Raw genomic sequence first — 14,551 nt, 5'->3', positions numbered from 1 at the left:
CAGATGGTAAGAAGTCATCAAATAAAATGAGAGCATTTGATGCTAATGCTGAACCTTTTGTACCATGGTCACAAGGCATGAACGTACTTGGACAAATCCTCTCCGAGCATGGTGTCGCCAGAGCTCAAACTCCAATGTAACTCCCTTGAACGGAGATGTCAATAGGATTTCAATTGTGAAACATGAGTTGCGAATAGCAAAAGACTATAAATAAGAAATTCACTTCAGAAGAAAAGGAAAAGAACAATGTGAAAACAAATCAAAGATATCTAAACCATATTGAACAATCATCAACAATCGATGAAAATGAGTAGTAGAAGATGCTGCAAATATTGCTGGTGATTACTCCTGTGTAATTGAATCTGAGGCAGGACTAAAACAAATGACCGAAAATAAAGCTGAAAGTAGCTTCTAGCCCAGAGGTTACAGTGTAACATGCTGCAAAACTGGCGAGCTGAGAAAATTGAGCTGATGGAATAAAGGAGCAGATGACTGACAATGTGATGCAACTGCCTTCAGAGAACAAAATGTTGAAAAGGGACTTGTAAATTTTGGATAATCATGAAAACAATAGCTTCTTTAACCCAGAGATTACAGCAGACAAGGTCAATGACAAAATCTCGCAACATGCTGCCACAGTGGCGAACACAATAAATTTCTAATGGAATAAAGGAGCATTAGGATCAACTGCCTTCAGAGAACAAAATATTTAAAAAGGACTTGGAATTATTGGATAATCATGACAACACAGAACAGAAAACTTTTAATTTTGTATTTGGAAACAAAACTGGATTTCAAAAGGATGAGAATAAATCCAATGATTCTTCAGTTTCAAATGTGACCAAGGGAAAGGTCCAGAGAACAGTTGACAGGAATCGATATTTAATTGTAGATAGAATTTGCAAAACCAGAAAGCAAAAGAAAGGAATATCTGCTGAAGAAATAAATAGTTAATGAGGAAAGAGAGTCAGCCTTTTCAAGATGCAAAAAGTTGGAGGAGGAGGAGAATCATCATTTGAAAGAGAACAAGTCATTGGTTAATAACGTAGGACAAATGACTATAGAAAACAATCAAGAATATAACTTGAAGTCAGCTAATAACGATGCAGAAAGAAAGGAATTGCATTCCAGCAATGTAACAAACAAGATGAAGAAATACAGACACTTCAAGTTTACAATAACAGGGATGAAAGCAGAAATACCAATGTACCTCATAATTTTTTAACTCCAAATCAAGTTAGTAACTTCTCAGAAAATAATGAGAGAATTATTTTCTTATTAAAAGAATTAAATGCAGAGAGACTCTAATAAAAGACTTCAAAATAAACTGCCAGAAAATAAGACTGCTGTAAAATTGGATCTGGAATTGCAGGAAAAGACAATAGAAGCCAGAGAGGTTGAAAAGGCTACAGTTCTAGTTAAAGACATTTGTAGGATCCATAAGTGGAACCAGTCTATTTCTTTACAGAAGGATTCTACAAATGCCATGGCTGTTGACGAGTTTGAAGAACTAATGTCATTTGAATCTTACTTTATCTATGAACCACTGTGAAAAAGATGAGCAAATCTGGTTCTAAAAGTTCAAATTCCTACTATGACAAAGTGGAATGCTGGAAAAAGGAAGAAATCCAAACGACATGCTAAAGACGTACCTAAAGACGTACCTCATTAATATAAGTGGAAAGCTGTGTCTATTCTGTCTGAGGAAGATCTTAGGTTTGGTGGTCAATGTTTTGGTTCATGGATTCTACAGTAATAAGTACAAACTGACCTTATTTTGTTGGATTTTGTGTTTTATACTTTGTCCATACCACAGGGTGGTGATAAAGAAGAGAGATCTGTGTAACGTTTCAAATGTTATGTAGTTAATTGTTATATAATGGATTATAGTTACATAATTATTATTATAGTATGTCTACTATAATAGGTACAAACTGACTTTATTTTGTTGGACTTTGTGCTTTGTACTTTGTCCATAAACAGACTGCAGAGTGGTGATAAAGACAAAGAAAGAAAACCTGGTAACGCTTCAAATGTAATGTAGTTAATTGTTAAATAATGGAATTATAATTATGTAATTATCGTTATTAGAGAAATTACATTTCATTATAATAATTATGGGCTGGTGTAAGAGCCATAGGCTCATTACTTACCTGTTGTTTTGGCTGCGGGCACCAGTGATGTCCTGAGGCAGAAAGTGGCAGCGCATGCAAGGTAGGCTCAGCGGCAGCAGCTTCAGCTGGGGACGGCATGTCCCCCAGTGCGCATGCGCCATGGACAGGGTTGATGCATGTGCACTTAGCTCAGTTCCGGCAGTGAACGGTTGCGATATAGAGCGCGTTGATACATGCATGCTCGGCCCAGCAGCTCGGTGGTTGGAGCCAGGACCAGGTACCACACAAAGGAGCATGCATATGAGTTATGCGCTCGCTTAAAATGAGGTTTGCCAGTGCACATTTACTATTGGAAACCTGGAGTAGGGCGAGTTATGGGTTGACAATTTCTGTTGACTGCTTCACTACGCAATGGTAAATTACAAGTTACTTGTTAAACAACAAGCGACTGTACAAGGGACAGGAAGGAAGTTACTACATTGATACTAGAAAGACAAACCATCATCCTACTCCAATGGTGCATGGCGCAGCAGGCATAAAGATGTGATAACAGAAACACAAAAACTGCAGATGCTGGAATCTTCAGCAAGCAATGAGATGCCGGAGAAACCAAGTGGGCCAGGCAGCATCCATGGTCAGTCAATGTATCGGGTTGAGACCCTCAATCTCAATAAAGTGGTTCAACCAGAAACTTTGATTGACCAGTTTTGCATGTGGATGCTGCCTGACCACTGAGTTCCTCCAGAAACTCATTATTTGATAAATATTTGAATAGTCTACTTGCTTCTATTTCATACATTTTGATTTTTGACAAAAGCCACAGTGGATACTCAATTCTAAAAACCCAAATTACAAACATGATTCCTACCTGTTTCACTTGTTCAACAACTTTATCTTGTGCATTCGTAGTGTTTTCCTGTGAAGCAGATGCTGAGCTCTGTAATACCACTTGGGCTTTAGGTGGTGCTATAAGAGAGAGTCCAACCAATCCTTGTGGCTTTGTCTGCAAAACCGGTGACACTGGCCGATTAGTCAATGTTTGATTCAGAGGGACAGAGGATGCTGTCGCCGAAAGGGTCACTTGTGGCACAGATGAGGTAGGCAGTGAGTTAGCAATCAGTCGTTGGCATGCCTGACCAGTCTCACTTGTTGATCGCATCAATGTCACAGTCTAAGAGGAATCAGAGTGAACAAAACTGGTAAGGGAAATAAATTCATGTCTACACAATATCTGGCATAAAAGAATAGCTTAGTACACATTCTTGAAGAATGACTACTAAATCAGGAGAATCAAAACAAATAAAGGACCTCATGGAGGTTTTACAGGGCAAAGAAGCGGGGATGTGGAAATGTTTCAAAGCCCAGGGAAAAATAACACAAAGAGCAATCAGGCCAATAAATTTCATAAATTGGAAAGAGGATTTCACTTTGGTTAAGTGTGATCTAGATATTGAGAGCTTTTCCATTCCCACTCTACAACACATCACAAAAAAATGAAATCTGAAAATCTGGAATCATTTGAAACTGGTTTTAAATTTTGAGCCCTCAATCTGTTCAATAATCAATATGAGCAACAAAAATATAACTGAAATCTGTGAAGTTTAAAAAGATAGACGCAAACAAAGAAGAGGGAAGTCCAAAAGTAGGTGGCCATAAACACATTAAAATCAAATGGGAAACTCAAGAGAAACATCTTTAATAGAGTGATAAGAATATGGAACTTACTGTCACTGGAAATCAAGACAAAAGAGGAGAGATAAATTTAACTAGGAGTTGGTAACATGGGGAAAGAAAAGGTCTTTACAAATGGATTAAAATGAACAAATGGATGAGGTAGCACTGAGAATGAACACTGGCAAAAACCAATGTGACACATGATCATGCTCTACAGTTTTTAATGTACCTTGACATTAACAATTTATATGGAGTATAATATTTGTTGCTATTTACTGTCAAGAAAATTTGGATACTCTCAAAGGTTTATGGAAAATTCCAACATAGAGCACACTAAATGCTGATTACAAATACAGAAAGACATGGGCTCTTAAGTTCATAGTGCATCTGCACGATACTGAGTAGCAACAAGAAGGAAGAATACATGGAATTAAAGAAGAAAACAGTGAATTGTGATAGAGAGCCTTTATTCATATTGACTAACAAAATGGAATCATTCAGCCAAATTTGAAAGCTATCAGTCCAAGGGAACTAAAAATATATTCAACTAGTAATTAGAAGCTGTTACAATAAATGTACAAGGCTTCAGTATCAACACAAAATATTTCAAATAATAATTTACCTTACTAAATTCCCAAGTTCTGCCAGAACCGCTGTAGAGGCAGCACTGCCGCTGGTGCAGACCCACAGGGAGTGAGGGAGCGAAGATGCAGTGCTCCCGTGGGGTCCAGCTGCCTAGTCAACTGCCGTCGGCTCAGCACAGGCTTTGAAAGACCCGTTGAGAGAGCCAACTATGGTTTTATTTGAAATCCCGTTACGTAGATCTGCGCCCAAGATGGTGGCGCCCATTAATCGGCAGCATCTACCAGGGGGCTGCAGACTCTGGGGAAGCAGAGGAGTGGAGCAGGGAACCAGAGAGCAAGAACATCACCTCACCCCCCCACCCCCCCCCCCGCTCCGAAAAGGAGAGGCAGAAGAGATGACCCACAGAACTGTGACCACGGCAGCGGACCAGTGAGGGTGCTCTGCAGTTGAAGGACCAGTGCATGTGGCGGGCTGCTAGCGACTCAAGGCGAGAAACCCACAGAAGCTGTGGGCTGCTGAAGACCACTGTCTGGAGACTCATGCCAGGCTGAAGACTGCTGGAGACTGGCTCGATCTAGCTGAAGGCATACCAGGTATCGGAACCAGGAGGCGAAGAGGTGTCAAGGACACTAAAGTGATCCTGACCATGTTGGAGGTTCGGATCTGGAGCTCGAGTTGCCAATGGTTTGGACTGGACTCTATGTTGCTGCAGGGGTTGTGGAAGTGCTGAAGGCGAATATATGGACACTCAATGACTCTGGGGGGGATTCTATTTTGCTTCTCTCGCAAGACTGACTGCAAGACTGATACAGGCACTTAGGCAATTCCTTGCAGCAGGCAAAAAGAAATTTCATGTAATATGACACTATTTTATGACTAAGATAATAAATTGAATCTTGAAATTTTAGAAACAATAGTGTTGTATGGAATGAAATCTACACTTCAGGAATAATTAGTTAAAATTATGACAATGTATTTGTAAAGAGGAAATATGCAGGTCAGTGGATGAAGAGCAGCAGATATTCAAACAACTAGTTCATAATGCTCAGCAGTAATTTATTCCATTCAGGAAAAGGATTCCATGAAAAAGGCACAATTTCTTGTTAACAAAGTAGGGTCAAAATAAATGCTGAATTGAAAGATAGGGCAAGGCTGGTAAAGGGCCAGATAACTGGGATGTTTCTAGGGTCCAGAAGCAAAGGATTATAAGGTCATATGGAAGAACACTAACTTGGAGAGAAGACTTGCATAAACAAAACATACAGTAGGAGTTTCTATGGACACATATATATATGAAGGCAGCATAGGTAGATAAAGTACCTCTGTAAAACTAAGCTGGAGAAGTAATAAAAAAAGAAATGACATGTCTTTCTTTTAAAAACATTGGCCTTCAACCTGGAGGACAATGCAAATAAATAAATCAGTTAACAGATGAACTGATTTCAAATAACACGAAGAAATGTAAAAATCCCAATCACAATTCACTACCCAACGAGCTGAACACCTTTTATGCCTGCTTTGAGAAGAACCAAGCATTGTCGACTAGAATCCCTGAAAAGGCTGAGGACCCTGTGATATCTGTCCCTGAGGGCAACATCAGAACATCATTCAAGAGGACGAACCCACACAAGGTGTCAGGCCCTGATGACATAGCTGGCAGGGTACTGAAAATCTGTGCCAACCAACTAGCTAGAGTGTTCATAGACTTTTTCAACCTCTCAATGCAAGATCCCACCTGCTTCAAAAGGGCATCAATCATCCTGGTACCCAAGAGTAGTGTGAGCTGCGTCAACAACTACTAACGTCCAATACTACTAACTTCTACTGTGATGAAATGCTTTGAGAGGCTGGTCATGGCCAGAATTAATGCATACGTAGCCAAAGATCTGGACCCACTGCAATTCGCCTATTGTCTCAATCGCTCCACAACTGGCTCTCCACTCAGTTCTGGATCACCTCAAAAACAGCAATTCATAAATATAGCTGCTCTTCATAGGCTACAGCTCGGCCTTCAATACCATTATTCCCTCAGTGCCATCTACAAGTTTGTCGATGACACTAATCATTGGCAGAATCACAAATGCCAGAGAGGAACCATACAGGAAGGAGATAGATCAGCTAAATGAATGGTGTAGTAACAACAACCTTGTGCTCAATGTCAGCAAAACCAAGGAGATGATTGTGGACTTCAGGAGGAAGTCAAAAGAACATGACTCAGCCTTCATCGAGGGCTCAGTAGTGGAGAGGGTCAAGAATTTCGAACTCCTGAGTGTCAACATCTCCAAGGATCTGCCCTGGAGTCTCCATGTTGATGCAATCACAAAGAAGGATTGCCAACGGCTATACTTTGTGAGGTGTCTGAGATTTGGTATGTCACTGAAAATTTGTAAACTTCTACTGGCATACTGTGGAGAGCATTCTGGCTGGTTGCATCACTGCCTGGTATGGAGGCACCAACTCTCAGGACAAGAATAAACTAAAGAGGTTTGTTAACTCAGCCTGCAACATCACAGGTAGCAGACTTCACTCCATCAATAACATCTACATGAGGCGGTGTCTTAAAAAAGCAGCCTCTATCCTCAAAGACCCCCCCACCTCCCAGGCCATGTCCCCTTCACTCTGCTACCATCTGGAATAAGGTAAAGGAGCCTAAAGACAAGGGCTCAACAGCACCAGGACAGCTTCTTCCCCGCTGCCATCAGATTCCTGAATAATAAATGAACCAAAACTACTGCCTTACATTTCATGCATTATTTTTTTAATAGTAATGTTGTAAGATTATTATAATATGAATGTTTACGCTATGACGCTATCGTAAAGCACTGAATTTCATGACTTGTTCATGACAATAAATTCTGATTCTGATAATTATTAGTAAGATTTGCTGGGTTAATACAAAAAGTGCAGGGTTTAGTATTAAAAAAAAGTAATTTTAACAGTGCAAGTCACCATCTTTTATTGGGAGATCTCTTCGAAAATGATAACAGCAGGAAAGAAACTGCCCAAGGGTGAAATCTTTGGTATCTGTGGCAGCAAGTATTATTCGTTGCTACTGGCAGATTTGGTTGAAATAGAACATTCAGATGGGATGTTTTACCTGTTGTAGAAGGTGTGCTTGTGACTGCTGAAGTTGTGCTGATGGTTGAGTTTGCATCGGTAAGTGAAGCGGAGCTTGCACCTGCTGCTGGAGCTGAGACTGGAGTTGAGATGGAGAAAGAGAAATGGTCTGTGGTTGGGTCTTGACCTGTAGGTTTTGGGCCTGGACGATAGATTGAGGCTGAAGCTGAGGATGGGTCTGCAACTGGCTTTCACCAATGTGCTGTTGTGCCAACTGAATGGCAGCTGGGAGTGGGGTCAACGGTATAGATGTTGGTCTAGCAGGCAGCTGAGGTGGAGGTGTGTGCAGGCTGGCTGCATTCTGCACAGGTGGCCCTTTGGAAGGATCATACTGCTGTTGGCTTGGTTTCTGGCCTGTGAGCTGTATCGTCTGAGGAGTGGGGGGCATTCCACCTGCAGAGATGTTAAACACAGAGAATATGGAGTCAGTGATGCTTATTTGTCTTAATTCATTTAGCTATATCGAATAAATTATGAATAAATGCAATAAACAAAATAACCAAGCAGCAAAGGAATAAATATCCACACACATTGCCAGACTTTGAAACTCCCCCAAATAGAACTACAAGATATTAAGCTTCATAAAAGCAGAGAACATAAATGGTAAGAAGTTATGCAAAATCTTCATAATAATTCACTGCTGAGGCATTGACTGCAGGTAGCTGTCCAATTCTAGACATAAATCCTTAAAAGATAGAGATCTTACAACACATGCCAAAATTTACTCAGGTGAAAGTATTTTGATGATGTGGTGACACTGGAGAAGCTAGGATTGGTTTAATGCAGAGCAGGAAATTTTATGAGGAGATACAAAAACAGTGTTCAAAATTTTTTAAATGTTGATGGAGTAAAATTGAAGAAACCTTCCCATGGCAAGAGTCAACAGCCAGAGATACAAATTCACTATAATTAGTAAAAGAACCAGAGAGGTACTGAGGATCAAATGTACTTAGCTGTCATCATCTGCAAAACACAGCTGGAAATACCGATGAAAATACTTTTATCAATAATATCATTTAGGATAAATACGAAGGGGAAGATTTGAAGTGCTCTGGGGAAAATGGTTAGGTCTAATCACATTGATTTTTTCCCATCAAAGGTAGCACAGACAGATCAGCCTCCTTCAACACTGTCAGCTTCAATTCTCGGTAATATTGCACTGAGAGAAAATAGCCTTTAAATTCCAAGCAGCTCAAAACTAAGTATAAATTACCTTCTAAATACAAATGATTTCTAACAGAACGTTTTAGCAAATTGGATTAAAGGAGCACAGTTCCTTGGTAAAGAATTTCCTTCTCCTGGCTGAGTTTTCTTTTTAATTACTACTGATACCTTCCCCATATTCTGCTAGCAAAATGCCACCACTTTTTTATTGATCATACTTAACTGAAAAGTTCATACAATAGAGAGGAAACACACATTCACCTCACCTATGGTTAGTTAATTAGTTAGTTAATTCAGCTTAAGAGTTTATTGGCACAGAAATTGATGGGAGAAGAGTATCCCACCCTGACAGAAATCTCCCCAGATTCCTTTCAATCCCAGTACCAAACAGGCAGTCTTCAATTCATGTCACCACAGATCTATTAAAAAGTTGATAGTGGTTGTGTTAGCTTTATTCATGAAAATACAAATCACAAAATATATTTTCAGAATGTCATGAAGCATCTTAAATTTTCCAGGTTGAATCCCATGAGACAGAATTAAGAAATAAACTTACCCCTCATTTATTTAAATATTTATTAACCTCCAAATTATTTTTCATCCCCTTGGGATTTTTTTTGTTGCAAATTTTAAAAGTTCAACTGTGCCATTCAAAAAGGACTGAAGGGAAAGATTTGCAAGACTCAGAAAAGAAGCCATGAGAATTGGATTTTGTGTAGAGCTACTATAGAAATCAGGGAACCACCCCAACTCCTTTCCCACAGGAGTTCTGGAAGACAATCAAGGAAATGTTCATATTTAGATTGGGAGCACCAGAGTAATGCAAATCAACGGTCCTGGAGCAGATGCTACACTGCGCATACCATCCAAGAAATGTGACCATATTACCTGTCATTATCTGCAAATCCGAGTAACCAAGAGTAAATCATATTTAATAATTATTTCCACCATCCATCAGAAAGTGAGACTGAGCCCTTCCATGCACTTTTCCCTTCAATGAATCTGATTTTTTTTTCCCCCCATCAATATGATTCACTTACCCAACATCATTATTCACACAATTTTAATTTTGGAAATGGAGCACTTTATGAAATTTACAAACTACAAGAAATAAGTTTTGTAGAACCAGGAGCAGACAACCTCGGCCTACCAGGCAGGAGCAGCGACGGTGACCTCAGGGTTATGGCGGCGCCCAGCGGTGGGGAGGTGTCAGGGAATGGCAGCACCGGCAGTGGGGAGATCCTTCCAGCATTATTTATACACCAAATTGATGTCAATCTAGTTTTATCGGTGAATTTAAGGTCTCAAAAGTATACCCCCATCTTTTGAGAAATTTTTATGGGTTTCATGACTCAACTTATTCACTGGAATATATGTTAAGTATGAAAACTGTCAACAGGAAATTATTGCAGCGGCTGTAAAAAAAAACATAATAGCTTAAAAGTACCAGAAGCAAGAGAAAATGTGAAAAACAAGGAAAGCTAGAAGGGAGATGACCCAGCACAGACTTTTCTCCCAGCACAGATGAGGAGAAAGAGATTCTGCACAGGCAATTAGTGACTGTGAGATAAAGGAACTTCCTTCAAAAGAAGCGTGTAATATCACACTACTAGACCAACAGAGCTCTACACTCCGATCATTAATAGCAACACAATTTGCCAGGAAAAGAGCCCGGAGAATACACAATAATTCACATTTCATTCGTAGAACCACTTTCACTGATCATAAATCAATGAACAAATTTAATAAATGAAATTACTCCTTTGATGTATCCTGTGAGGGCAGTAAATTTATTGCACGATCAGGGGTTCTTTCCACCAATGATAAAACCACTTCTTATGGGCTTCTCTTGCCCGACTAGTCTCCTGGTACCTCCGACACACAGGACCTCTTTCCTGCCATTAGTCTTGCTGATTGGAATAGCAGGCCTCTTTCATCAATTCATGCTCCCCACAACCTACAGCCTTGTCTCCTCCAAGGAGATCCGCCAAGGGATGGAGGGGGGGTTGGGGTTAATGCTTTAATAGCCCACTCCCTTCTCAAATTGTGGGAAAGTGCACAGAGCTGAGAGTGAGAAGACCAGTCTTCAGGTGTGAACCACCCACATGCAGCTTCAAATGCTTTTTTGCTCAATTTTCTATCTTTTGCATGGAAACTGATTGTTTCTGATATAGTTATACTAAATACTGTGTTCCATTAGCACATGAAAATAAAAGTTGAAATCTTTCATATAGGAACTTAGTTTCACAATCTACAAAGATTCCCTTTACAGTTCTGTCCAAATGCTAAAACAACAGGAGAAATAGCAATTGGTTCAATATCTGCCAACATAGATGATCATTAACTTTGGGCAACAATAAAAGGTATGAATGTTTTTTTTAATGCAAAAATTAATTTACAGCACCAACTCCCTAAAATCAAAAATTAACACAAAGATTTCTCTCCACACAATGTTCTACATTGGTGCAAGTGAAATACTTTTCAACTCAGCCTGCGACATCACAGGCACCAGACTTCACTCCATCAAGGACATCTACATGAGGCAGTGTCTTAAAAAAGCAGCCTCTATCCTCCAAGACCACCACCACCCAGGCCATGCCCTCTTCACTCTGCTACCATCGGAGAAAAGGTACAGGAGCCAAAAGACGAACACTCAGCTCACAAAGACAGCTTCTTTCCTGCTGCCATCAGATTCATGAACAATCAATGAACCAAAAACACTGCCTTACTTTTCGTGCATATTATTATTATTATTTTATTTTTTATAGTAATGTCGTAAGATGGTTATAATATGAATGCTTACACATGATGCTGCCGCCACAAAACACCAAATTTCATAACAATAAATCCTCATTCTGAGATTCCGATTTTGAAGTTTATTTATTGTCTGATTGCACAAATACAACCAGATGAAACAGTGCTCTCAGGTCCTCAATGCAAAACATGTAGACACACAACCAGACATGACACACATAAAAACAATACGTATGCAGGACAGGAGGGGGTAAGGGGAAGAAGACTCCAGTGATCCTCTTTGCCACTCTTATGGAGCTGTGATTGTCCTCCAATCGATTTCTCTCCAGGAACCATACCACAATGTGATGCAGCCGGCCAGGACATTCTTGATAGACTCCTGATGGTGGCATGATGGTGGCAATACCCTTGCCCACTTCAGTCTTCTTAGAAAGTACAGTTGTTTTTGCGTGTTCCTGACAAGTGAGATGTTGTGTGTCCACAATAGGTCACTAGTTAAGTCGACTCTAAGGAACTTGGCACTCTCCACTCTCTCTGATATAGTTATTCTGATCTCCCAACTCCTCCATCACAAGGGTTTGCAGAATGAGGCCCACCACACTGGGACATCTGAAGTATCCCTTTTCTTAATGAACATGGATTCCCCTTTATTGTTATTGATAAAGCCTGCCACTGTGTCTCCTCCCGTTCTCGAACTTATGGCCTCATTCCACCTACCTCAGGCAGAAAAGGAGAGTCCCTTTGATCCTCACATTGCATACCTTCAAACTCTGCATCTATCACATTATCCTCCAACTTTCTGACAGAAAAATCCCAGCACCAGCCACACCTTCCCCTCCTCACTCAACTCATCTTTAGTAGGAATTAGTCTCTCCAAGAATTGGATCATCTCTTCCCTCCCCACCTATCCTTCCATCCTTAGGCACTTCCCACTCTAATCACAGAAAGTTCAAAACTTGTCCCTACATCTCCTCCCTCACCTCCATCCAGGGTCACAAACCAGGCGAGGCAGAGCTTTAAAAGTACATCATCCAATCTAATCTTCTGCATTCAATATATTCAGTGTGGCCTCTTCTACATCAGTGAAATCAAACACCTGCACTTTGCTTATAGATTAAGTAGCCAGCCATTTCAATTCTCTCAATCATTCCTTGACAGATATACCTATCCTCTGCCTCATTCATTGGCAGGGAGCCCAAATGTAAATATAAGGAACACCACATCATGTTCCTCAAGAACAATCTTACACCTAATGGAAAGAACATCAATTTTTACCTCTCCAGGGTTCTAATGATTCCCTCTCTCCTTTACTTGTTCTTACTTCTTTTCTTTTTCCCAATGGTCTCTCCACCTCTTCCTCTGTCCAATACACTCTCTTTCGGACCCCAGCTTGTATCCCCTTCATATCCAAAAAATCAACCCCTTTTTACTTTAATCTCAAGAAAATGTGTCCCAATTAGATGCAATGAATGAATACTTGAATCCATGGATGTTGTCTGACCCAATGAGTTCCTTCAGAATCTCATGGCTTATTCATTTATTTCCTTTGATTCAAAAATACCAAACGTTAAGTTCAATATTTTCTGTTGGAGCACCTTTTGCATAGGCCTGGTTTTTGTTCAAATAGTGCAGAGGGTGAGGGTAGATAGGCCCTTGTTTTAATACATCCTCCCACAGACAGCACCCTCTAACAGCATGGTTCATCCTTAGCACTGAACCATTAACCCAGATCATGTGCTTGTCTCTAAAACTCATCATATCCTCCCTACCCATTCTCTCCCACCCACTATGCGTCATTGCTGATCTTCATGGAATGAAAAAGGAAAAAAGTGGTGAAAATATGACACAGTGAGATTTTTGACTATAATAAAATAAATGGCAATGAAGGAATCTTAAAATGCACACAACACTCTCAGACGCTGATTTCAGTAATTTCTTTCTTTGTTTACAATTCTATCTTTTGTACATGTATCCTTTCTTGAGAAGCTTTTTGAACTACAGATAAATAGAAATGCTGACTGGCCCGCAGGAAAAAAGAACCTCAGGGTTAGATATGCTGTCGTGTATGTGCTCTGATAATAAATTTGAAATTTGATATACAGCATTAACAGTGCACTGATACTTTCAATATAGGACAGGCCTCTTTACAATGCACCAGTTAACTGATTCTGGAGAAAATCGAGGATGGGGAGAATTTTATAAACTTCTCGCAACTGTTTTCCCTCTTTTAAAACTGTGAGCCTGCTGAAAAAAAAATTATTGGTATATGTATTTTTTTTGAAATCTAGCACTCATATGCATCAAGAGTAAAAAGTCCTAAAATAAACCTGTTGCAAATTAGTCTCAATTTCAACATTGATATTGACTTTGGTGGAAAATTACAGCAATGTAAATAAAACATATGGAAAAAAAGTTCTTGTAAATGAGACAAGACATGGAAATGTGTATGTGGAAGATGCATTTGGTATCTCTTACCCTGCACTGTTGGCATGAGCTGCTGTAAGGGAACAATAGCTGGAGATCCTAAAGTAGTCACACTTGTATGCTGGAAAACCATTCCATGACGACCACCTTCTATCCGTGGCCTTTTATTCTGATCTGAAGTCAAAAGCAAAACACAGAGTTCGCAATATTATGCAATAAAAAAAATTGCTGAAGCATTTCCCCTTCAAGGTCATTGCAGACTTGATCATGCATGAGACTTCCAATTGTTGGCAAAATTCCTAAATCTTTCAAAATGACAACTGAGGAATATGCAAATGATTAAAAACTTAAAAGTATTTTAGAAGTCAGTGAACAGCCAGGCATCTCACTTTCATAAATAACTTTACAGTGCCAAAGTTACAGTGCCTTAGAACAAGGAATGCAGTATATTGAAAGTATCAGCTTTGTGTGAGAGGATTATGGTTTTTGCATCATATTGTTTACAGCATGCACTCACTGAATGGCACTTTGGCTAGTGATACAGTCACACTTCCCAAAGCATGATGATCTGAGGAGCCTCTAAGGAGTTTTCCAACAAACAAAAATAAAATCACAAGCAACATTAAGTCATTTCAAGAGACATAAAGTGATACACATACATTGGAATATAGTCTTTATGTAACCCAATCACTGCAACCTGCATACCAAATTCTTTCAAT

The 14,551-nt window shown here is 39.7% G+C and overlaps 1 protein-coding gene across 10 annotated transcripts in view; it reads right to left on the bottom strand.

The window, feature by feature from the left end:
* Positions 1 to 14,551, bottom strand: part of ep400 (E1A binding protein p400) — a 214,171-nt gene that overhangs the window by 152,698 nt on the left and 46,922 nt on the right. For 8 of the 10 annotated variants that reach the window (XM_069932505.1, XM_069932511.1, XM_069932506.1 and 5 more), the window contains 3 exons: positions 13,884 to 14,006; positions 7,471 to 7,883; positions 2,983 to 3,285 (listed from right to left, as the gene is read on the bottom strand). In XM_069932505.1, coding sequence (XP_069788606.1) covers positions 2,983 to 3,285; positions 7,471 to 7,883; positions 13,884 to 14,006 — 839 coding nt within the window. The remainder of the gene's footprint in view (positions 1 to 2,982; positions 3,286 to 7,470; positions 7,884 to 13,883; positions 14,007 to 14,551) is intronic. The other 2 variants (XM_069932510.1, XM_069932514.1) reach the window with 1 other exon arrangement.

The sequence above is a fragment of the Narcine bancroftii genome, chromosome 4, assembly GCF_036971445.1.
Source record: "Narcine bancroftii isolate sNarBan1 chromosome 4, sNarBan1.hap1, whole genome shotgun sequence".
Lineage (NCBI taxonomy): Eukaryota > Metazoa > Chordata > Chondrichthyes > Torpediniformes > Narcinidae > Narcine > Narcine bancroftii.
Note: the sequence above shows the minus strand (reverse complement) of the source record. Positions and strands in the feature narration are given on the sequence as shown.